A 24,907-nucleotide genomic window follows, 5' to 3' on the forward strand; every position below is an offset into this window, starting at 1 on the left:
TGACTAGGCACTTTCAATCTTTGTTGCCTCTTCTGGCCATTTCCCCACTTCACAGTGTTCTGCATAAATCGTAGTTCCCAAACTGACCAAAATTGTCTGAGTGTGGTCTTGATGTCCTCCATTCCACTTTGGATGACCATAATTGTTAAGAAGGTTTTCCTAATATCAGGACTAAATTTGCCTCCTCACAGTTGCCAGCACTTGCTCCTGGTTCTGTCCTTGGTATTCAAAGAGCATAAATCTATACTATTCTTAAGGATAGACTTTCTGATATTTAAAGACAGAAATTATGTCTCACCTGTGTTTCTCTTGTTCTTACTAAACTCCCAAGTTCCTTCAATTCATCATGTTATGATTAGGCACTTTCAATCTTTTGTTGCCTCTTCTTGCCATTTCCCCACTTCCCACTGTTCTGCATAAATTGTAGCTCCCAAAACTGACCAAAATAGTTTGAGTGTGGTCTGCCCAATCTACACAACAATTACCCTATTGCCTCTCTATTTCTGGAAGCTTGCTTCCCTATCATCCTGCTGGCTCAAATTGAGATGGCCATCCACTGAATCTAGGGATTTTATTTCAGAAACACTGTTGTCTAATGATGCCACACCCATCTTCTATAAAAATAGTAGAACCCATCTCTCAATCTCTTTTCCCTTGAGAAAATAGAAACATGGTGAAAAGTTAGGGGGTTTTAAATGTTTATTCTGATGTCTTTCATTATCAGATACTCAAGGAATCCAACAAGTAACCCCAGAACTCCAAAGAGCACAAATTCATCCTTATGGGCTACAGGTGTCCTCCAGAAGTACAAATGGAACCAATATATACCCAAAGTTGCTACTGAACAATATACTTAATAAATTTTCCCACTGGAAAAAAGCAATTGTAATGGAAAAGTGAATCTCAGGAAGACTTCAGTCCTGGGAGATCTGTTCGACTACAGAGTGTTTTTTGTTTTGAATCATTTTTCTTTTGGGTTCATTGTCCAAAGCACTGAACCTCTCAGTCAGTTCCAGGTAATTCACATAATTCTGAACCCAGTTGTCATTGGGGTTGGCACATATCTGATGGCCACTTTTGGTCAGGAATCTGAGAAAAGAGAGGAGGGCACAAGAGGGACCAATGAGTTTTCTACCCGGAGAAGAAGAGCATTTCTCCATCTTCCCCTCACCCACCCCCACACACAATATTAACAACTTCCTGCAGACTTCCCCATGTTTGACACAATTCCCTTGGTCTTTTTGAGTCAATCATTTCCTTTCTAGATATCTCCCCAATAAGGAGTCTCTTTCAAACCCTTTCTCCTGGTCTAAAGCTCCTGTTGCATCAGATTAATACTGTCCCTCAGGTGAGAATAGCTCTTGTACCCTGAGGAGTTAAAGGACTACTCCTCTGTAGCCAGGTTTCATCTTAGTTGCCTGATCTAGCCATTTCACCAAGTTGAGAAAGACGTATTCTTTCCATCCTCTCTCTTTATATTCCCAAGAGACAATGAGGAGGTAAATACTCACACCACAGCTGGTTGGAAGCACATGCTGCTGGTCTCATAATAATCTATGATGACTTTTCTGGAGATCTGCTGACTGACATAGGCAAAACAGCAGGAAATGGGAGGGTAAGAATCGACTGCAGAGAATAGGGAAGCATAGAATTAGGGTCCTATATTCATATTATACAGTCCTTAGCTACAAACTGTGTCCCATGAAACTGTTTTCCATCACACATAGATTAGATGTCAAATCTTCCTTACCCTAGTTCTTTCTATGACATGATTCTCACTATGTATAGAAGAGAGTCAGACCTGCTGTTCCCACAGTAGATCAGGGGAGAAAACATCAAAGTAAGAGGTACTGGAATGCCAGAGATAAGTCCATCCAACTTCTACCATTATGTGGGAAAAGTACTTGTCACAAGGACAGCTAGTGACTGAGTAGAACCAGAATCTGGAAAGACTAAAAGCCAGCCTAGTGGCCTTTCTAATCTGTTGGTTCTGCCTTAAACTTCTATATTAACCAGCAGTAACTCTAAAGGGAATGCTTTCAAAGGCAACCTACCTACCTCTATTCTTCCCTTGCTGTTCACCCACACACAGCTTCTCCAGATCCTCATGATCTAACTGAGATTACCCTCTCTCAGGGCTCTGTCCATCTTAGTGCTAGAGCCTAGGCACAGACACAGACGGCAACGGACGGCTCACTTACTTTCAGCAGAGGAAACCAGAGTGGTGAAGACCATGACCAGGAGGATGGAGAAGACAACTGTATAGATCTCCATGATCCTAAGAGGAGAGAGGGCTTGGAGGAGCAGAGTACAAGCTAAGAGTCTCTGGAGGTCTGAGCCTCTGTCTCATCCTTGAACTGCCTCTTCATATGGGCTTTTGGAAGTAACTAGAGGAACAGAAAGGGAAAGAAAAGCAAGCCCAGGAAATGTAAGATTGCGGTGTCAAGGGAAAAAGGATGGGAGAGGAGAAAGAAGTTAGAAGAGACGTGTACATGATAGAGTAATAACATACTAAGGGGGAAGTAATGAACTGGAAATAGCAGAGACAGACAAAATAGATGCAAAACAAAGTGGGAAGGAGAGTTGGGTTGATAATGGATTGGAAAGGACTTTTGAGGTAACATTCCTACTGTTTTGATATCATAACTGCCTATATCTTAAGACTGTAGATATAGAGGTGGAAGGGGTTTAGCAATCATCCAACCCAAACCCTTCCCTTTACAATTAAGGAAACGGTGCCACATAAAGGGTGAATGACTCTTTCAAGGTCTCACAGGTAGCAAGAGGCAGATTGAGAAACTGATCTGACTCTGCAGCTTTCCATTTCCATCTCAAGGACACAAGTCTAGAGAGGAACAATCTTTGGTATTTGCATGGCTCCCATGGAAGTGGTTGGTGCAAGTGGCAGCAGTTGGAGGGAACAGGCAATGATGAGTCCTGTACTTAGCTTCATTTTTGTGTCTGCCTTCTTATCCAAAGGTAATAACAGTATAGAGCACTTTAAGTTTCCAAAGGAACTTAACATCTATGGTTAATAATATTAAATGGCATTTATGTTACAGTTTGCAAAGTTCTTAAAAATATAGTTGCATTTAAGCCTCACAACTAATCCATGGTATGCATAATATAGATCTATCCTCATTAAAAGGTAAACACCATGAGGACATGGAACTTTTAGGTGGCTTCAAATTGTATCTATGATGTCACCCATTTCAGGTAGATAGGGTTGGCATTATTATGATTATTCCATTCATTAAAAAATTGAGACTTGAGAGAAGACAACTTGGGTTCTGGTCCTGTCTATGAAAATTTCTTTCTATGTGACCCTATACTTCACACTATTGCCAGGCCAGTCTCTAGTTTCCAAATGAATGAAATCACAGATTGCAAACAGAAGCAAAAAAATGAGAGTAATTATGCTAGCTTTTGGTGATTTGAAGGAAAAAAACCATATACAGACTCTACCCTCAAGGAGAAATAACACATTTATTGACATCATTATAATCTCATTTATTTTTTAAAAAGAAGATGAGAAATAATATTTTATTATTCAGACAGTATTTATTGTTATTAATTGATTTGATCAGGTTTAAAACTAGCAAGTAGCAAAAGTCCTTTTCTTGGGCTATTTATGTTTTTTTCTAAATCTAATCCTGTAGAACTCAATTTCTTCATTGACGTTGCATTCTCCTTATGAATAAGTCTAAGTTCATTTTGACTCCCTTCTTTGTTGTTACACACAAGGTGGCTCTGCTTTGTCAGTTGCTCCCTGTTGGACAGGTTTTTGTTTAAGCTGATGTTGTCCTTTTCCTCTTTTTTTGGAATGGTTTCATCTGTGTTCCTTAACCCCTATCCCAACATGACAATGTTGCTTTAAGGCTCCTGTCTTTGGACTCTAGATCTCTAGTATGGTTACCATTCCAACATAACCCATATACCTATGGAGACTTCTTTATTTTATTTATCTTTGTAAATATTTTGTTTGTTTTTCCAAATACATACAATGATTATTTTACCAATCATTTTTATAATAATCTTATTGTAAAAGTAAAGCTAATCCCCCTTCCCCACCACAATGATAGAGAAATCTCAAGAAAAATAAATGGCAGAGTCTATTCAGATATCTTTACCTCAATCTTTGGAATGGATTGCAATCTTTATCATAAGTCCATCAGAAAGATTGCTTCAATGTTTTTTCCCATTGTTGCTATTGCTAGCTGTATTTCCCTCCATCCTATTCCTCCATACCCCCATTTAATTCTATTCTCTCTCCTTTCACCCAGAAAGTTGTATCTGACAACACTTTCCCATGATCTTCCCTCTCTCCTCTATCACATACACTCTCCCTCCCCTTCCCTTTCTCCTATCTCTTTACTCTCCCTTTTCACTCTAGGGTAAGATAAGTTTCTATATCATTTTAAATGTAGATATTATTTCCTCTCTGAGTCACTGAAGGTTCACTCATTACTCCTCATCATTCCCTCCTTCCACTCCATTGCAAAAGCTATTTCTTACCTCTTTAATGTGAAATAATTTAGTCAGTTCAACCTCTCCTTTCCCTTTCTTCCAATATATTCATTTCTCTCCCAATAATTCCAACATTGTAATACTTTATTTCTTCATATTCAGCTTCCTCCTGGCCTTGTCTGTATATGCTCCTTCTAAGTCCCTTATTAAATAAGAAGGTAGATATGAATGGTCAGTATCGTCTTCCCATGCAGGAATACAAGCAGTTCAACATCAGCAAATCTCTGATTATTTGCCCTTTCTATACACCTGCTCTGTACTTCACCTGAGTCCTCTATTTGAAGAATAAACATTCTGTTCAATTCTGATCATTTCAACAGGAATGGCTGAAAGTCCCCTATTTCATTGACTATCTATCTTTTTCCCTGAAAGAATATGTTCAGTTGTGCTGGGTAGTTGATTCTCAATTGAAATCCAAGTTCTTTTGCCTTCTGGAATATAATATCCCAAAGCAGCACAAGCCTTTAATGTGGATTCCACTAAATCCTTTGTTATCATGACTATAGTTTCATGATATCTGAACTGTCTCTTTCTGGCTACTTCTGAGATTTTTTCCTTGACTTGGGAGTTCATCATCTCTTCAGAGTATAGACCTAGTAGTGCTATTGCGGGATCAAAGGGTAAGCACATTTTTGTTGCCCTTTGGGCTAGGTCCAAAGCACTATCCAGAAAGGGTGGATGAAGCCAAATAATTCTTAAATAATCTCTCCTGCATCTGTTTTCCAAGTCAGTTGTTTTTCAAATAGTATATTTCATATTTTTGTCTACGTTATCTTTTTTTGGATTCGTTTTAAATTTTCTTGATTTCACACAAAGTCATCAACTTCCCTTTGCTCCATTCTACATTTGAAGTAATTATTTTCATCAGAGAGATTTTTTATATCCTTTTCCTTCAGACTAGTTATTTACTCACAGAAGGATATTGAAAAAATCTACACTATCATATTATTTATGAGTGGTCAGTTAATCACTGATTAAGGACCTCCATGGGAGGAGGGTTCCCCAACAACTTGATGTAATTCATTCCCATCTGAATGGCTATAATTATGGAGAAAATTTTTCTAATGTCAGTCTCAAATTTAGGTCCTCACAAATTCCTTCCCTTGCCCTTTCTTCTATCCCTGGTCACTTAGAGAGCACCAATTTCAATGCTTCCCAAGAACAGACTTTCCAGTTCTTAAAAAGAAAAATCGAGACTATTGTGACTATTCTCTTCTCCCCATTGACCTTCTGGCACTTCATATCTTCTCTTGTCTTCCTCTAAACAATCACCAGCTTCCCAAAGTTCTCCTTAAATTATGGATCCCTAGATTGACCATAAAACTTTGGTTGTGGTCTCATCAAAGAAGAATAGTAGCAATATAATTCTTTATTCCTGGACGGGTCTTTCTCATCAAAACAGAGGGTGGGATTTTCATAATCATCCTGCTGATTCAAAGTGAGTCATTGAATCCAGAGATCTCTTTACAGAACCTTTGTTGCCACCCATCTAATAAGATCAGAACTTCCTCTCCTGAAGCCCTAACATCCAAAGATCATTGAAGCCACAGTACAAAGACACAACTTTCAAATATTTTATTCTGAAATCTTTGCACTACAGAAGACTATGGAATTCAGAAAGGGACTCAAAAAACTCTAAGGAAGGGATATCAGGTTTAAAAAGGCTGGGGTACAGTTGATTTACAGAAAATGCAAATAGTTAGAAAAATACCCGACGTGGTCACCAAATTATTTAGCTAAATTAAATTTCACAGAAAATAATGAATTCTATTGTGGGAGAGAATCTCAGAAAGGCTAAAGTTGCGGAAGATTGTATCTGACTATAGAATTTCCCAACTTGATCATTTCCCTTTAAGTTTCAGTTTCCAAGGCCCAAAGGCACTTCAATATGACTCCAGTTCTTTCAGACAGCACTGAACACAGGAATCCCAGGGGTTGGCACAAAATATACTGTTGTCTTTCTTCCGGAATCAGAGGAGGGAGAGGAAGAGAGTTGAGAAATCATGAACAGAGGAGATGGCACTGACAACTTCCTGGAAATCTCTAAAGTGCTTTAAGGAACTATCCTTACTTCTAGTAACATCTCTCAAGCCCTTCTTAGTCATTCAGGGTGGCTCTAGAGGTCTGTCCAATGGGGAGTCTCTCAGGAATGGCATCTTGGCATAAGATTCCTGTTGCATCTGTTTCTCCCTCCCCCCTTTTGGATGAATAGTTCCCACCTGGCTCCATGAAGACCCCAACCTTGCCCAGGGACTATTTTTGGAACTTCTTTCTCTTGTAATCAGGCTTTTCCCTGAGTGACCTAATTTATATATTTGAACAAGTTGCCCAATGTCCTCATTTCCATTTGCCATTTTCTCTTCCTGTGTCCCCTCAAGAGATTCAATGGATAAATACTCACAACACAGCTGGTTGGGAACATTGGCTGCTGGTTATTTCAAATTTTATCACATTTTCTCTGGGAATTGGTTGTGAGACATAGGAGAAGCAGCAGTATGTGGGAGAGTCAAAGGTCACTAGGAAGAAAGAAGAAACATGAGATTATTTAAGGTTCATATTTTACATTCTTTATCCATCCCAGGGGACACAGTCTGCACTAAGATGTAATCCTTAACATCTCCCTTATTCTGCTTCTCTCCCATATCAGGTGTGATTCTCATTGTGTCTGGAGGAGGATCAGTCCTGCTGTTTCATTTTGAGGATAACCAAAGTGTGGAAACTAGAAAGTATGCTAGAGATCTGCCCATCCCACTCCTGCCCTTTGTCAAGGAAGGCATTTGTGGTCGATCCCAGGGAGCTTAACAGCAAAACCAGAATGAGAGTAGAGCTAGACACATAATTCAGTTCCATTTAACTTTCCACCCTTCTTACATCTCTAACATTTAACCAGCATATGCTACCAAGAGCTTGTTAATATCTTAAAATCCAAAATTATAGACATCCTCTCTGTTCCACAGTTCTTCACCTTCCCCTTTTTCCCTACTTTTTACTTCCCTGCCCACCACACTCAGCAGATCCATTTGGTGAAAGAAGAGGTCAAAAAGTTCACTTACCTGATTCAGAGGATGCCAGAGAACTGAAGGCCATGACCATGAGGATGGAGAAGGCAGGCAAGGAGACCTTCATGATGCTGAGAGGAGAGAGGGCTTGAGAACAGAAGGTAAGAGCCTCTGAAGATCTGTGCCTTCTTCTCACACTTCGCCTCTCTTTTTATACTGGTTTCTGGAAGTAACAGGGTAAAAAGAAGTAAATTAAAAGGAGTGAAAATTCTGGTTAAGAGGTGATGTAATCAGAGACTGTAAAAACTCAAAGTTAGATCAAGAAATTAAAGATGATTTTGGAGTAAGGAAGAAGGAGTAAGCTTTTTCTCCCTAGTGTATTTTCATCATGCAGGGAAGGGAGGAGATAAAAGAAAAAGCTCGAAAGAGAAATATGTATGTAATACTGTGACCAGGGATCTAAAAGGGAAGTGATGGAGTTGAGCTAGAAGCTGAAACAGACAAAACATATACAAGATTAAATTGGAAGGAGATTTGTGTTGACCATTGCTGACCATATGAAAGAATATTCATTAACTCTTTCATACTGCTTTGATATCATAACTACTTAGGTCTTAGCATTGTAGATTTAGCACTAAAAAGGCACTATGTGATCTAATACAACAATCAGATTCCAGATAAAGAAACTGTGGTCCAATGAGGAGTGACTTGTCCACAGTCACACTGGTAGTCCAAAGTGTACCTGGATACGGCTCCAGGTCTATTCCCTTCATATCTTTATATTCACAGATAATCATCCAGAAGAAAGAACCCTCTATGGTCCTTCAAAGACACTCATTGATAATTTTTGTGCAAATGGTGGTCTTGGAATGTGGACACCTGGTTTTTGTCTATCTTTATATATTCTTGCTTATATGAAGATTTTAACAACTTAGAGTTACACATTACAGATACAAAAGATTTGAAACTGATCTTTATCACAAAGGAAGTAGCAAATTCAGGATTTCTTAGGTCTTCTGATTGCAAACTGGTTTTCACAAAATAATGGGGCAGATGCTTATGGGAAAAGAGGGAACATGAAACTCTGGGGAGGAGTGTAGATATGAAACAATCACTAGAATTATGAGAATTTTCTTTTTACTTCACAGCCATCACAACATTTTTTAATCCAATGGAATGAAATTCATGTTAAAGAAGATAAAACAAGATGTAAGAAAAACAAGATGTAAAGAAGATAAAACAACATGTAAGAATGTATTGTTTCTCTTTAAAGGGTTCAGGACTAGAAGCATAGTACAGGCACACCCTTCAGTTTTCTTGCAATTCCTTTCAGATATAACCTTTCTGTGAAAGCTTAGAATGGGGCAGGGAATATCCAAGCTGCATTAGTATAAGACCCTGGAAGTCTTTGGCCTGGAGTTGCCATGGCAACTGCAGGTGGGACAAAAAATTCAGTAAATCTTGCAGGTTTAAGGTGAATTAATGAAATGTTTGACCTAATATAGGAGGCTAATGACATTATAAATGTCCAAATGAACTGTGACAGAAAAAAGTTTCTGCAACCCTGGTGAAAGTCTGCAAACCTGAGATCACATCAAGAATCTTCCCCTGAATATCATTATGAGCAGGTCACTTCTCTCTGGGCCTTTTCTTTAGTTACAAAATGATGGTGTTCAATTAGATAACTAAGGGTCAATCTAACTTCAAAATGACTTCTTAAAATCAAGGGAATTGTGTTGTCAAAGCAGAATGAAGATTATGTTAAGCTTTCTTCAAATCAATGATGAATATAACTCTCTGAGTTAGTTTTGCAATTCTTTCATCTAATTACTGCTAATTCAGGGTCACAGCTTCCCTCTTCAGTCCCCTCATTATCCCACTACCCACAGTTCTCTTTTCTGCATGTACCCTCCTCTTTTCATTGTAACAAATTTTTTTTTAGATTTTTGCAAGGCAAATAGGGTTAACTGGCTTGAACAAGGCCACACAGCTAGGAAATTATTACGTGTCTGAAACCGAATTCGAACCCAGGTACTCCTGACTCCAAGGCCGGTGCTTTATCCACTACACCACCTAGCCGCCCAATTGTAACAAAATTTTACCTGAGATGTGAACCTGACCCTTTGCCCCAGACTTGGATTTCCTGCATGCATTTCTCAATTTCCAACTCCTACCATGACACATGGTACTTCTTTCGGTACATGGTATGACATGTTGATGGAAGCTAGATTTTTATTTAGATGCTTTTCTGCTTTCCCAGTAGAACTGGTCACATACAGAATGCTGACCCAAGTTAATGATTTCCTCTGTTTTGCTAAGCTCCTTGCTGTTACGGTCATATCCTGCCATTTCCGAATGAGGTCAGGAACCAAGAAAAAGATCTGGTGTATTAACTGAAGCATTGGAGATAGAAACAAATTTAAATGACTCAAGAATGCTGATCACTGCCATGACAAACCATTCTAGCAGAAAATTAAAGATAAAGCAAACTCCCCTTCTTCTGTACAGAGGTGATTGACCAAGGGCACAAAATTTTCAGCTCTGGGGAAATTCTTTTTTGTTTCATTACATACAATTTAATATATAAGCAGAGTTTTTTGGGGGACAACTGATAGAAGATGAAATGAAAGAAATGGAAACTAAAGGAAAGGACATGAAGGGAAGAGAAGGGACAGGAAGAGAAGGGAAGAATGAACATCAATAAAAAATGGGTGGAGAGAAGAAAAGCATGTCTATTTGTATATACTTGATATGCATTTAAAAAACTATTCAGTAGAATTTCACGGATGAATATTGTCTCCTCTTTTTCTGTTCTCTGTCTTTTGAAATGTTCTTAATTTTGATCTATTCATTTTCATAATAAAAAAGAATAACGTATAATAGGTCAGAATCATGGAAATTTTTTTGTACAAAAGAAACTGGGAGATATAAAATGACAAAAGTTTGGATGTAATTCTTCAATGACCAATGGTTCAGTCTGTAGAAGACCATCTTGTCTTAATATGGTCTTGACATTTCTCTTTGGGTGTGGGTTTTCGTCTTTTTGCCTGTTCTGAGAGTCATACATCTTTCTCCCACATTCATCCTCAGTGTCCTGATGCCTCAACTCAGATGGGCATAGGTAGAAAGATCCATGGGAAGATGAAATACCAAGATAGACAGAAGCCACAAAGAGAAAGAGACAGAGAATTGAATGTTCAGTGAACTAGGAAACCCACAAAAATAGCTTAGTCAAACCTCAAGAGGAAGGAACAATTGGGCTATCTGAAACCTGGGAAAAGGAAGAAAAAGAGATGAAAAATAGAAATACTATATTCTCTTGACCTGAGAAGTAAAACACACACACACACACACACACACACACACACACACACACACATACACAAACACGCATGCACGCACACAAGCACACATTCAAAAACACACACACATGTATGTCCAAGGGAGGAAAAAAATTATCATCTTTCTCTCTCTTGCATTTCAATTAGAAATGGGGATCCTCCTCACAGGACTAATTCGACCAGATTTTACTAATTTCTTGACCTTTTCCCTTCCAACAGATAAAGTGTGATATAGTATATCAAGTGATATATTTGAGTGAGGGAAGCTGAGGTTTAAATCCTGCCTTTCGTATTGACACAGCAATCTGGGTTTCCATGGACAATTTAAGCCATCATCCTCAGCCTTCGAATACTTTCACTTTCCTTCTTTAATCCCTTAAATTCCTTTATCTCCTTCCTCAATTCCATTTCCCATCACCAGCTTTCTGATGAATCTCTTGACCTGGAAGTCCAGTTAGCACTCATTTCAATCTTCTCCAAGCAGAACTGATTTTCTTCCCTTTTAACTTCCATTCCTTTTCCAATTCAACTTACCTTTAGAGTTTCCTCATCTTTTCAGGTTCAAAATTTTCAAATTTCAGAGTCATCCTCAACTCTTCTCTCACTTTTCCATTCATGATACCTGTTGTATGTTCCCCTCTCTGCTCTTAAATGGACATCACTCTGGGCAAGGTTTTCCTCATCTCTCACATAGATTCTAGGAATAGTTTTTTGTTGGCCCCTTGTCATCTCCAGGCTTTCATCTCCCCAATCCATCTTCGACAGAATTCGAATTGACATTCCTCAAGTTTATGTCTGACCACATCATCCACCTGCTCAAGAAGCTCCAGTATATCCTGCACCATATCATATTTGTCTTCTGGGCCTTTCAAAAGACTGTTCCTCATATCTAAAAGGCTCTTTAATCCTTCCCTCTATGTCTTACAATCCTCGTTATGTTCAAGGCTCTGCACAACTGCTGTCTTTTCGAAGAAGACATTCTTGGTTCCCCAGGAGTTGCTGTCTCTCCCCACCCCCTGGAATAACTGTAAATTGATTTTGTAAATTTATGTGAATATTTACTTCTCCGGTTTCATGTAGTTTCCAACAATTAAGGTATATTCCATTGGACTACAAAGTCTATTTGGGTAGAGGTTGTTTCATTTTTATCTCTAGCACCTCACAATCTGGCACAATGCTTCGCACATGGTAGTGACCTAAAAGACTGTCGAATTCCAATGAAAGTAGTAGAGGGGATTACTGACTTGGTTATGGTCATTGACCTCAGTCGTTCCTCTCATGGTTTCTCTCACTCAGTTTTGAGCAAGAAATTATATGTGTACATTTAGAGTTACCAGTTGTGGTTCCAAAGAAGTGTAGGTGGGACATTGCATGAAGTGCCAAAGATGGTCAGTGTGTTAGTGAGTTTTACTGAACTTATTGTCTCTTTTTAAAATAGTTTGGATGCAAGGGATAACTCACTGCATAAGAAATATTCAGGAATCAATGGTATTTTAAAATGTGTTAGCAAAAATAATTTTACATTTTTTTTAGGTTTTTGCAAGGCAAATGGGGTTAAGTGGCTTGCCCAAGGCCACACAGCTAGGTCATTATTAAGTGTCTGAGGCCAGATTTGTACTCAGGTACTCCTGACTCCAGGGCCAGTGCTCTATCCACTTTGCCACCAACCAAAAATAATTTTAAATTTTGAAGGGAGAGAAAGGTATGTGCTAACATCTCCATGTTTTTCTGTCATGGTCAAGAGTATCTCATGTTCTCAGAGGTAATAATGCATTCCATCCATCTCAAAGACTGTAGTTACTATTCCATCCCAGGTTGGTAGAATAGGCAATATGGTGGTACTGAAATAGAACAATAGTGTAGATACTGAAAATCCAGAGCAATGAACCCTAACTTGGATGCTTCCCATGAAAATCAAATAATCTCATAATCTCAATTTCTTCATCCATCAAATGGGGTTGATAACACTTTTTCAACATATTTCAAGGGGAATTGGAGTTCTGAATGAGAGAATCAAGTATTTGAAGCTGGAGGTTACCTTAGAGAGCATGATATTCAATATGGACACATTTTCCTTCCTGATCCCTTTCAAATATCCCACAGGATTTCGTCTTCCCAGCAGACAGTGTAGAAAGAATGGTAACACTGTCCACCCACAATTTGTACTGAAGTATTATAAAACTACAAAGCATAATACCCAGTCTTTGCTACAATGTAGTTCTGTACAGTTCTAAAAGTCTGTTCTACTGCCCTCTCTTCCATCAGATCAAACTTAGGACAACCTTAAGGGACAACCAGGAAAGAAACTTTAGATGAATTACCCAAGATCACAAAGCCACAGCCTCAAAGAGTCCAAGTAGGAGTGCCAAGGAGGACTGGATGCATTTCAGAAGCTTATACATACAGTAGTTTATGGTTATCCCTACAACCCTGTGAGGTAAGCTGTTAGTGAGTAACATCATGCCCATAAGACTAATTAGAAAACTGAAACACAATGAGATAATGGACATTTGTCCAAGGCTTTCTATTTATTCACTATCCCTTAGTTTCCTGTCTCTAAAAAAGTGCTATCTCCCTGTGAGAGTTGGCCTAGCTCTAATAAACAGATGGACCCAAAGGGACAAGGTGGGAGTGGAGGCAAAGAAAGGTAAAGGGAATCAATTGAGACAAGTTGGGTCTATCAGTGAAGAAGGCAGAGTATAGGACCATAGGACCATAGCATAATGCCTTCTGGGAGGAACACAAAGGATGATAGACAGTTTGGTGGACAGTAAATTGTTAGAGAGCTCAGTAGGTAAGAAAAGGACAGGCAGTGGAGAACTTCAAAACTCAAAGAGAGAATTTTATATTTGATGAGGGAAATGATGGGGCAGCACTGCAGTTTATTAAGTAGAGGTTGACATGGTCAGACGAATTGTTTAGGAAGATCACTTTAATAGTTGAGTAAAGGATGAAATGGAATAAGGAATAATAGAAAAGGAGATCATCCTGCAGGATACCATTACTTTAATTAAGATATGGCCAAGGTGGATTTTCTTAATCCATAAAAAAATTTTAGAAAAATAAAGGCACAATGAAAATATGGGATTCATATAGGGGATAAGAATTATCTGAAGGTAAGAAGTGTTAGAACTAGGAAAGGTTTTAAAATCTTGTGATTTAATATTCAATTTGACAAGGTTACCTTAAGTTTGTCATTCATCAAAACATGATTTTTAGATTCTGGCTAAATACATTAAATTTTTCTAAAGGCTTGGACTAGGTATATTACTTGACAACAGTCAGGCAAGGAGTGAAGCCAGAATTTTAACTTTGGAATGTTGACTACAAAGGAAGCATTTTTTCTCCTTACATGTGTTGAAAGTCCCCATTTTTATTAAATCTTTCTTGTTTTTCTTTCTCTCTTCTAAATTTTCCATAATGGTTCCTTGATATAACTCCTATGAGATAAATATTTTTGATCAATATTCTAATAATATCATGGAATCACAGACATTGAGTTTGGGAAAGTATCATAATCATCTACTCCATAAAGTGACTAAAAGCAATCCCTACTATCCCTTTCTTTTTAGATGGTCATCCAGTCTCCCTTTAAAGATCTCCAAGGGAGGGGAAATCCTCCAAAGCTTGAGGTCCTTTATTCTACCTTGGATGACCATAAGTTTTATGAAAGTTTTCCTTACATCAGGACTAAATTTGCCTCCTGACAGTTGCCAGAAATTGCTTCTGCTTCTGTCTTCAAAGAGCACAAATGTATATTCTTCTTAAGGATAGACTTTCTGATATTTAAATATAGAAATTATGTCCATCATGTTATGACTAGGCACTTTCAATCTTTTGTTGCCTCTTCTTGCCATTTCCCCACTTCCCAGTGTTCTGCATAAATCTTAGTTCCCAAAACTGACCAAAATTGTCTGAGTGTGGTCTTGATGTCCTCCATTCCACTTTGGATGACCATAATTGTTAAGAAGGTTTTCCTAATATCAGGACTAAATTTGCCTCCTCACAGTTGCCAGCAATTGCTCCTGGTTCTGTCCTTGGTATTCAAAGAGCATAAATCTATACTCTTCTTAAGGACAGACTTTCTGATATTTAAAGACAGAAATTATGTCTCACCTGTTTTTCTCTTGTCCTTACTAAACTCCCAAATTCCTTCAATTCATCATGTTATGATTAGGCACTGTCAGTCTTTGGTGCCTCTTCTTGCCATTTCCCCACATCCCAGTGTTCTGCATAAATTGTAGTTCCCCAAACTGACCAAAATAGTCTGAGTGTGGTCTGCTCAGGCTACACAACAATGACCCTATTGCCTCTCTATTTCTGGAAGCTTGCTTCCCTATCATCCTGATGCCTCAAAGTGAGATGGCCATCCACTGAATCTAGGGATTTTATTTCAGAAACACTGTTGTCTAATGATGCCGCACCCATCTTCTACAAAAATAGTAGAACCCATCTCTCAATCTCTTTTCCCTTGAGAAAACAGAAACCATGGTGTAAAGTTAGGGGGTTTTTAAATGTTTATTCTGATGTCTTTCATTATCAGATACTCAAGGAATCCAACAAGTAGCCCCAGAACTCCAAAGAGCATAAATTCATCCTTATGGGCCACAGGTGTCCTCCAGAAGTACAAATGGAATCAATATATACCCAAAGTTGCTACCGAATAATTTACTTAATAAATTTTCTCACTGAAAAAAGCAATTGTAATGGGAAAGTGAATCTCAGGAAGACTTCAGTCCTGGGAGATCTGTTCAACTGCAGTGTTTTTTTTGTTTTGAATCATTTTTCTTTTGGATTCATTGTCCAAAGCGCTGAACCTCTCAGTCAGTTCCAGGTAATTCACATAATTCTGAACCCAGTTGTCATTGGGGTTGGCACATATCTGACGGCCCCCTTTGGTCAGGAATCTGAGAAAAGAGAGGAGGGCACAAGAGGAACCAATGAGTTTTTACCTGGAGAAGAAGAGCATTTCTTCAACTTCCCCTCACCCACCCCCACACACAATATTAACAACTTCCTGCAGACTTCCCCATGTTTGACACAATTCCCTTGGTCTTTTTGAGTCAATCATTTCCTTTCTAGATATCTCCCCAATAAGGAGTCTCTTTCAAACCCTTTCTCCTGGTCTAAAGCTCCTGTTGCATCAGATTAATACTGTCCCTCAGGTGAGAATAGCTCTTGTACCCTGAGGAGTTAAAGGACTACTCCTCTGTAGCCAGGTTTCATCGTAGTTGCCTGATCTAGCCATTTTACCAAGTTGGGAAAGACCTATTCTTTCCATCCTCTCTCTTTATATTCCCAAGAGACAATGAGGAGGTAAATACTCACACCACTGCTGGTTGGGAGCACATGCTGCTGGTCTCATAATAATCTATGATGACTTTTCTGGAGATCTGCTGACTGACATAGGCAAAACAGCAGGAAATGGGAAGGGCAGAGTCATCTGCAGAGAATAGGGAAGCATAGAATTAGGCTCCTATATTCATATTATATATTCCTTAGCTACAAACTATGTCCCATGAAACTATTTTCCATCTCACACAGAGTAGGTGTCAAATCTCCCTTAGTTCTTTCTATGACATGATTCTCACTATGTATAGAGGAGAGTCAAACCCATTGTTCCCACAGTAGATCAGGGGGGAAACCATCAAAGTAAGAGGTACTGGAATGCCAGAGATAAGCCCATCCAACTTCTACCATTATGTGAGAAAAGTACTTGTCACAAGGACAGCTAGTGACTGAGTAGAACCAGAATCTGGTAAGAATAAAACCCAGTGTATTAGCCTTTCTACTCTCTTGGTTCTGGCTTAAACTTCTATATTAACCAGCTGTAACTCTAAAGGGAATGCTTTCAAAGGCAACCTACCTACCTCTATTCTTCCCTTGCTGTTCACCCACACACAGCTTCTCCAGATCCTCATGATCTAACTGAGATTACCCTCTCTCAGGGCTCTGTCCATCTTAGTGCTAGAGCCTAGGCACAGACACAGACAGCAATGGACGGCTCACTTACTTTCAGCAGAGGAAACCAGAGTGGTGAAGACCATGACCAGGAGGATGGAGAAGGCAACTGTAGAGATCTTCATGATCCTAAGAGGAGAGAGGGCTTGGAGGAGTACAGTACAAGCTAAGAGACTCTGGAGGTCTGAGCCTCCGTCTCATCCTTGAACTGCCTCTTTATATGGGCTTGTGGAAGTAACTAGAGGAACAGAAAGTGATAGAAAAGCAAGCCCAGGAAATGTAAGATTGCAGTGTCAAGGGAAAAAGGATTGGAGATCGGAAAGAAGTTAGAGAGACGTGTGCATGATAGGGTAATAACATACAAAGGGGGAAGTAATGAACTGGAAATAGCAGAGACAGACAAAATAGATGCAAAACAAAGTGGGAAGGAGAGTTGGGTTGATAATGGATTGGAAAGGACTTTTGAGGTAACATTCCTACTGTTTTGATATCATAACTGCCTATATCTTAAGACTGTAGATATAGAGGTGGAAGGGGTTTAGCAATCATCCAACCCAAACCCTTCCCTTTACAATTAAGGAAACGGTGCCACATAAAGGGTGAATGACTCTTTCAAGGTCTCACAGGTAGCAAGAGGCAGATTGAGAAACTGATCTGACTCTGCAGCTTTCCATTTCCATCTCAAGGACACTAGTCTAGAGAGGAACAATCTTTGGTATTTGCATGGCTCCCATGGAAGTAGTTGGTGCAAGTGGCAGCAGTTGGAGGGAACAGGCAATGATGAGTCCTGTACTTAGCTTCATTTTTGTGTCTGCCTTCTTATCCAAAGGTAATAACAGTATAGAGCACTTTAAGGTTCCAAAGGACCTTAACATCTATGGTTAATAATATTAAATGGCATTTATGTTACAGTTTGCAAAGTTCTTAAAAATATAGTTGCATTTAAGCCTCACAACTAATCCATGGTATGCATAATATAGATCTATCCTCATTAAAAGGTAAACACCATGAGGACATGGAACTTTTAGGTGGCTTCAAATTGTATCTATGATGTCACCCATTTCAGGTAGATAGGGTTGGCATTATTATGATTATTCCATTCATTAAAAAATTGAGACTTGAGAGAAGACAACTTGGGTTCTGGTCCCGTCTATGAAAATTTCTTTCTATGTGACCCTATACTTCACACTATTGCCGGGCCAATCTCTAGTTTCCAAATGAATGAAATCACGGATTGCAAACGGAAGCAAAAAAATGAGAGTAATTATGCTAGCTTTTGGTGATTTGAAGGAAAAAAACTATATACAGACTCTACCCTCAAGGATAAATAACACATTTATTGACATCATTATAATCTCATTTATTTTTTAAAAAGAAGATAAGAAATAATATTTTATTATTCAGACATAGTATTTATTGTTATTAATTGATTTGATCAGGTTTAAAACTAGCAAGTAGCAAAAGTCCCTTTTTTGGGCTATTTATGTTTTTTCTAAATCTAATCCTGTAGAACTCAATTTCTTCATTGAGGTTGCATTCTCCTTATGAATAAGTCTAAGTTCATTTTGACTCCCTTCTTTGTTGTTACATGCAAGGTGGTTCTGCTTTGTCAGTTGCTCCCTGTTGGACAGGTTTTTGTTTAAGCTGATGTTGTCCTTTTCCTCTTTTTATGGAATGGTTTCATCTATGTTCCTTAACCCCTATCCCAACATGACAATGTTGCTTTAAGGCTCCTGTCTTTGGACTCTAGATCTCTAGTATGGTTACCATTCCAACATAGCCCATATACCTATGGAGACTTCTTTATTTTATTTATCTTTGTAAATATTTTGTTTGTTTTTCCAAATACATACCATGATTATTTTAGCAATCATTTTTATAATAGTCTTATTGTAAAAGTAAAGCTAATCCCCCTTCCCCACCACAATGATAGAGAAACCTCAAGAAAAATAAATGGCAGAGTCTATTCAGATACCTTTACCTCAATCTTTGGAATGGATTGCAATCTTTATCATAAGTCCATCAGAGAGATTGCTTCAATGTTTTTTCCCATAGTTGCTATTGCTAGCTGTATTTCCCTCCATCCTATTCCTCCATACCCCCATTTAATTCTATTCTCTCTCCTTTCACCCAGAAAGTTGTATCTGACAACACTTTCCCATGATCTTCCCTCTCTCTTCTGTCACATACACTCTCCCTCCCCTTCCCTTTCACTTATCCCGTTACTCTCCTTTTTCACTCTAGGGTAAGATAAGTTTCTATATCATTTTAAATGTAGACATTATTTCCTCTCTGAGTCACTGAAGATTCACTCATTCCTTCTCATCTTTCCCTCCTTCCACTCCATTGCAAAAGCTTTTTCTTACCTCTTTAATGTGAAATAATTTAGTCAATTCAACCTCTCCTTTCCCTTTCTTCCAATATATTAATTTCTCTCCCAATAATTCCAACTTCATAATACTTTATTTCTTCATATTCAGCTTCCTCCTGGTCTTGTCTGTATATGCTCCTTCTAAGTCCCTTAATAAATAAGAAGGTAGATATGAATTATCAGTATCATCTTCCCATGCAGGAATACAAGCAGTTCAACATCAGCAAATCTCTGATTATTTGCCCTTTCCATACACCTGCTCTATGCTTCACCTGAGTCCTGTATTTGAAGAATAAACATTCTGTTCAGTTCTGATCATTTCAACAGGAATTTCTGAAAGTCCCCTATTTCATTGACTATCTATCTTTTTCCCTGAAAGAATATGTTCAGTTGTGCTGGGTAGTTGATTCTCAATTGAAATCCAAGTTCTTATGTCTTCCAGAATATAATATCCCAAAGCAGCACAAGCCTTTAATGTGGATTCTACTAATTCATTTGTAATCATGACTATAGTTTCATGATATCTGAACTGTCTCTTTCTGGCTGCTTGTTAGATTTTTTTTCCTTGACTTGGGAGTTCATCATCTCTTCAGAGTATAGACCTAGTAGTGTTATTGCTGGATCAAAGGGTAAGCACATTTTTGTTGCCCTTTGGGCTAGGTCCAAAGAGCTATCCAGAAAGGGTGGATGAAGCCAAATGATTTTTAAATAAGCTCTCCTGCATCTGTTTTCCAAGTCAGTTGTTTTTCAAATACTATATTTTACATTTTTGTCTAGGTTATCATTTTTTGGTTTTGTTTCAATTTTTCTTGATTTCATACAAACTCATCAACTTCCCTTAGCTCAGTTCTACATTTGAGGGAATTATTTTCTTCAGAGAGATTTTTTATATCCTTTTCCTTCAGACCAGTTATTTGCCCCAAAAGGAGATTGAAAAAATCTACACTATCATATCATTTATGAGTGGTCAGTTAATCACTGATTAAGGACCTCCATGGGAGGAGGGTTCCCCAACAACTTGATGCAATCCATTCCCATCTGAATGGATCTAATTATGGAGAAAATTTTTCTAATGTCAGTCTCAAATTTAGGTCCTCACAAATTCCATCCCTTGCCCTTTCTTATATCCTTGGTCACTAGAGAGCACCAATTTCAATGCTTCCCAGGAACAGACTTTCCAGTTCTTGAAAAGAAAAATCGAGACTAATGTGACTATTCTCTTCTCCCCACTGACCTTTTGGCATTTCATATCTTCTCTTGTCTTCCTCTAAACATTCCCCAGCTTCCCAAAGTTCTCCTTAAATTGTGGATCCCTAGATTGACCATAAAACTTTGGGTGTGGTCTCATCAAAGAAGAATAATAGCAATATAATTCTTTATTCCTGGACGGGTCCTTCTCAACAAAACAGAGGGTGGGATTTTCATAATCAACCTGCTGATTCAAAGTGAGTCATTGAATCCAGAGATCTCTTTACAGAACCTTTGTTGCCATCCATCTAATAAGAGCAGAACTTCCTCTCCTGAAACCCTAAGACCCAAAGATCATTGAAGGAAGCCACAACACAAAGACACCATTTTCAAATATTTTATTCTGAAACCTTTGCACTACAGAAGACAATGGCATTCTGAAAGTGACTCAAAAACTCTAAGGAAGGGATATCAGGTTAAAAAAGGCTGGGGTACAGTTGATTTACAGAAATGCAAATAGTTAGAAAAATACCCAAAGTGGTTACCAAATTATTTAGCTAAATTAAATTTCACAGAAAATAATAAATTCTAATGGGGGAAAGAATCTCAGAAAGGCTAAAGTCTCAGAAGATTGTATCTGACTATAGAATTTCCCAACTTGATCCATTTCCCTTTAGGATTCAGTCTCCAAGGCCCAAAGGCACTTCAATATGACTCCAGTTCTTTCAGATAGCTCTGAACCCAGGCATCCCAGGGGTTGGCACAAAATACACTGTTGTCTTTCTTCCAGAATCTGAGGATGGAGAGGAAGAGTGTTGAGAAATCATGAATGGAGGAGATGGCACTGACAACTTCCTGGAAATCTCTAAAGGGCCTTAAGGAACTATCCTTACTTCTAGTAACATCTCTCAAGCCCTTCTTAGTCATTCAGGGTTTCTCTAGAGGTCTGTCCAATGGGGAGTCTCTCAGGAATGGCATCTTGGCATAAGATTCCTGTTGCATTTGTTTCTCCCTCCCCCCTTTTGGATGAGTAGTTCCCACCTGGCTCCATGAAGACCCCAACCTTGTCCAGGGACTGTTTTTGGAACTTCTTTCTCTTGTAATCAGGCTTTTCCCTGAGTGATCTAATTTATATATTTGAACAAGTTGCCCAATGTCCTCATTTCCATTTGCCATTTTCTCTTCCTGTGTCCCCTCAAGAGATTCAATGGATAAATACTCACAACACAGCTGGTTGGGAACATTGGCTGCTGGTTATTTTAAATTTTATCACATTTTCTCTGGGAATTGGTTGTGAGACATAGGAGAAGCAGCAGTATGTGGGAGAGTCAAAGGTCACTAGGAAGAAAGAAGAAACATGAGATTATTTAAGGTTCATATTTTACATTCTTAATCCATCCCAGGGGACATAGTCTGCACTAAGATGTAATCCTTAACATCTCCCTTATTCTGCTTCTCTCCCATATCAGGTGTGATTCTCATTGTATCTGGAGGAGGATCAGTCCTGCTGTTTTATTTTGAGGATAACCAAAGTGTGGAAACTAGAAAGTATGCTAGAGATCTGCCCATCCCACTCCTGCCCTTTGTCAAGGAAGGCATTTGTGGTCGATCCCAGGGAGCTTAACAGCAAAACCAGAATGAGAGTAGAGCTAGACACATAATTCAGTTCCATTTAACTTTCCACCCTTCTTACATCTCTAACATTTAACCAGCATATGCTACCAAGAGCTTGTTAATATCTTAAAATCCAAAATTACAGACATCCTCTCTGGTCCACAGTTCTTCACCTTCCCCTTTTTCCCTGCTTTTTACTTCCCCACCCCCCACACTCAGCAGATCCCTTTGGTGAAAGAAGAGGTCAAAAAGCTCATTTACCTGATTCAGAGGATGCCAGAGAACTGAAGGCCATGACCATGAGGATGGAGAAGGCAGGCAAGGAGACCTTCATGATGCTGAGAGGAGAGAGGGCTTGGAGGAACAGAACAGAAGGTAAGAGCCTCTGAAGATCTGTGCCTTCTTCTCACACTTTGCCTCTCTTTTTATACTGGTTTCTGGAAGTATCAGGGAAAAAAGAAGTAAATTAAAAGGAGTGAAAATTCTGGTTAAGAGGTGATGTAATCAGAGACTGTAGAAACTCAAAATTAGATCAAGAAATTAAAGATGATTTTGGAGTAAGGAAGAAGGAGTAAGCTTTATCTCCCTAGTGTAGTTTCATCATGCAGGGAAGGGAGGAGAGAAAAGAAAAGTCTAGAAAGGGAAATATGTATGTAATACTGTGACCAGGCATCTAAAAGGGAAGTGATGGAGTTGAGCTAGAAGCTCAGAAAGATAAAACATATACAAGATTAAATTGGAAGGAGATTTGTGTTGACCATATGAAAGCATATTCACTAGGTCTGTCATACTGCTTTGATATCATAACTACTTAGGTCTTAGCAATGTAGATTTAGCACTAAAAAGGCACTATGTAATCTAATACACCACTCAGATTCCAGATAAAGAAATTGTGGTACAATGAGAAGTGACTTGTCCACAGTCATACTGGTAATCCAAAGTGTGCCTGGATATGGCTCCAGGTCTATTACCTTCATATCTTTATAGTCACAGACAATCATCCATAAGGACGAACCCTCTGTGGTCCTTCAAAGACACTCATTGATAATTTTTGTGCAAATGGTGGTCTTGGAATGTGGACACCTGGTTTTTGTCTATCTTTATATATTCTTGCTTATATGATGATTTTAACAACTTACATTAGAGTTACACTTTACGGATACAAAAGATTTGACACTGACCTTTATCACAAAGGAAGTAGCAAATTCCAGATTTCTTAGGTCTTCTGATTGCAAACTGGTTTTCACAAAATAATGGGGCAGATCCCTATGGGAAAAGAGGCAACATAAAACTCTGGGGAGGAGTGTAGATATGAAACAATCACTAGAATTATGAGAATTTTCTTTTTACTTCACAGACATCACAACATTTTTTAATCCAATGGAATGAAATTCATGTTAAAGAAGATAAAACAAGATGTAAGAAAAACAAGATGTAAAGAAGATAAAACAATATGTAAGAATGTGTTCTTTCTCTTTAATGGGTTCAGGACTAGAAGTGTAGGACAGGCATACCCTTCAGTTTTCTTGCAATTCCTTTCAGATATAACCTTTCTGTGAAGGCTTAGAATAGGGGCAGGAAATGTCCAAGCTGCATTGGTATAAGACCCTGGAAATCATTTGACCTGGAGTTGCCATGGCAACTACAGGTGGGACAAAAAATTCAGTAAATCTAGGAGGTTCTAAGGTGAATTAATGAATTGTTTGACCAAATATAGGAGGCCAATGACATTATAAATATCCAAATGAACTGTGACAGAAAAAAAGGTTCCCCACCCCTGGTGAAAGTCAGCAAACCTGAGATCAGATCAAGAATCTTCCCCTGACTATCAGTATGAGCAGGTCACTTCTCTCTGGGCCTTTTCTTTAGTTGCAAAATGATGGTGTTCAATTAGATAACTAAGGGTCAATCTACCTTCAAAATGACTTCTTAAAATCAAGGGAATTATCTTGTCAAAGTAGAATGAATATTATATTAAGCTTTCTTCAAATCAATGATGAATATAACTCTGAGTTAGTTTTGCAATTCTTTCATCTAACTACTGCTAACTCAGGGTCACAGCTTGCCTCCTCAGTCCCCTCATTATCCCACTACCCACATTTCTCTTTTCTGCATGTACCTGCCTCTCTTCATTGTAACAAAATTTTACCTGAGAAGTGAACCTGACCATTTGCCCCAGACTTGGATTTCCTGCATGCATTCCTCAATTTCCAACTCCTACCATGACTGACACATGGTGATTCTTTTGGTATATGGTATGAGATGTTGATGGAAGCTAGATTTTTATTTAGATGCTTTTCTGCTTTCCCAGTAGAACTGGTCACATACAGAATGCTGACCCAAGTGAATGATTTCCTCTGATTTGCTAAGCTCCTTGCTGTTATGGTCATATCCTGCCATTTCCCAAATGAGGTCAGGAACTAAGAAAAAGATCTGGTGCATTAACTGAAGCATTGGAGACAGAAACAAGTTTAAATGACTCAAGAATGCTGATCACTGCCATGACAAACCATTCTAGCAGAAAACTAAAGATAAAGCAAACTTCCTCTCTGTTACACAGAGGTGAATGACCAAGGCACAAAATTTTCACCTATAGGGAAATTTTTTTTTGATTCATTAACTGAAATTTGATATATAGGCAGACTTCTGAGGGACAACTGATAGAAGCTGGTGAGTGGTGACAGAAATAGAAAGGAAAGGAAAATAGGGGAGGGGAGCAGAGGGGAGGGGAGGGGAGGGGAGGAAAGGGAAGAGTACCAATAAAATATTGGGGGAAGTTAGGTGGCACAGAATTCAAATCGGACCTCAGACTCTTAATAATTTCCTAGCTGTGTGACCTTGGGCAAGTCCCTTAACCCTATTGCCTTAAATAAAAAAAATTTAATGAAATAAAAAATAAATAAAAA

General features: G+C 38.6%; 2 protein-coding genes across 3 annotated transcripts; both read right to left on the bottom strand.

The window, feature by feature from the left end:
- Window positions 1-691: 691 nt before the first annotated feature.
- LOC141490118 (C-C motif chemokine 4-like) lies at window positions 692-7,662 on the bottom strand. Of its 2 annotated transcripts, none has more exons than XM_074190379.1 (3): window positions 7,581-7,662; window positions 1,512-1,626; window positions 692-1,089 (listed from the first exon to the last, which is right to left on the bottom strand). In XM_074190379.1, exons 1-3 carry the CDS (start codon window positions 7,651-7,653, stop codon window positions 915-917), a joined length of 363 nt encoding a protein of 120 aa, XP_074046480.1. In that variant the 5' UTR covers window positions 7,654-7,662; the 3' UTR covers window positions 692-914. The 2 variants fall into 2 exon arrangements, with proteins under 2 accessions (XP_074046480.1, XP_074046479.1); XM_074190378.1 differs by lacking the exon at window positions 7,581-7,662 and adding an exon at window positions 2,202-2,349.
- A 7,713-nt stretch (window positions 7,663-15,375) lies between these two features.
- On the bottom strand, window positions 15,376-17,037 carry LOC141490119 (C-C motif chemokine 4-like). The gene is made up of 3 exons (XM_074190380.1): window positions 16,881-17,037; window positions 16,196-16,310; window positions 15,376-15,774 (listed from the first exon to the last, which is right to left on the bottom strand). Exons 1-3 carry the CDS (start codon window positions 16,951-16,953, stop codon window positions 15,600-15,602), a joined length of 363 nt encoding a protein of 120 aa, XP_074046481.1. The 5' UTR covers window positions 16,954-17,037; the 3' UTR covers window positions 15,376-15,599.
- Window positions 17,038-24,907: the final 7,870 nt, after the last annotated feature.

Source organism: Macrotis lagotis, chromosome 5, assembly GCF_037893015.1.
Source record: "Macrotis lagotis isolate mMagLag1 chromosome 5, bilby.v1.9.chrom.fasta, whole genome shotgun sequence".
Lineage (NCBI taxonomy): Eukaryota > Metazoa > Chordata > Mammalia > Peramelemorphia > Peramelidae > Macrotis > Macrotis lagotis.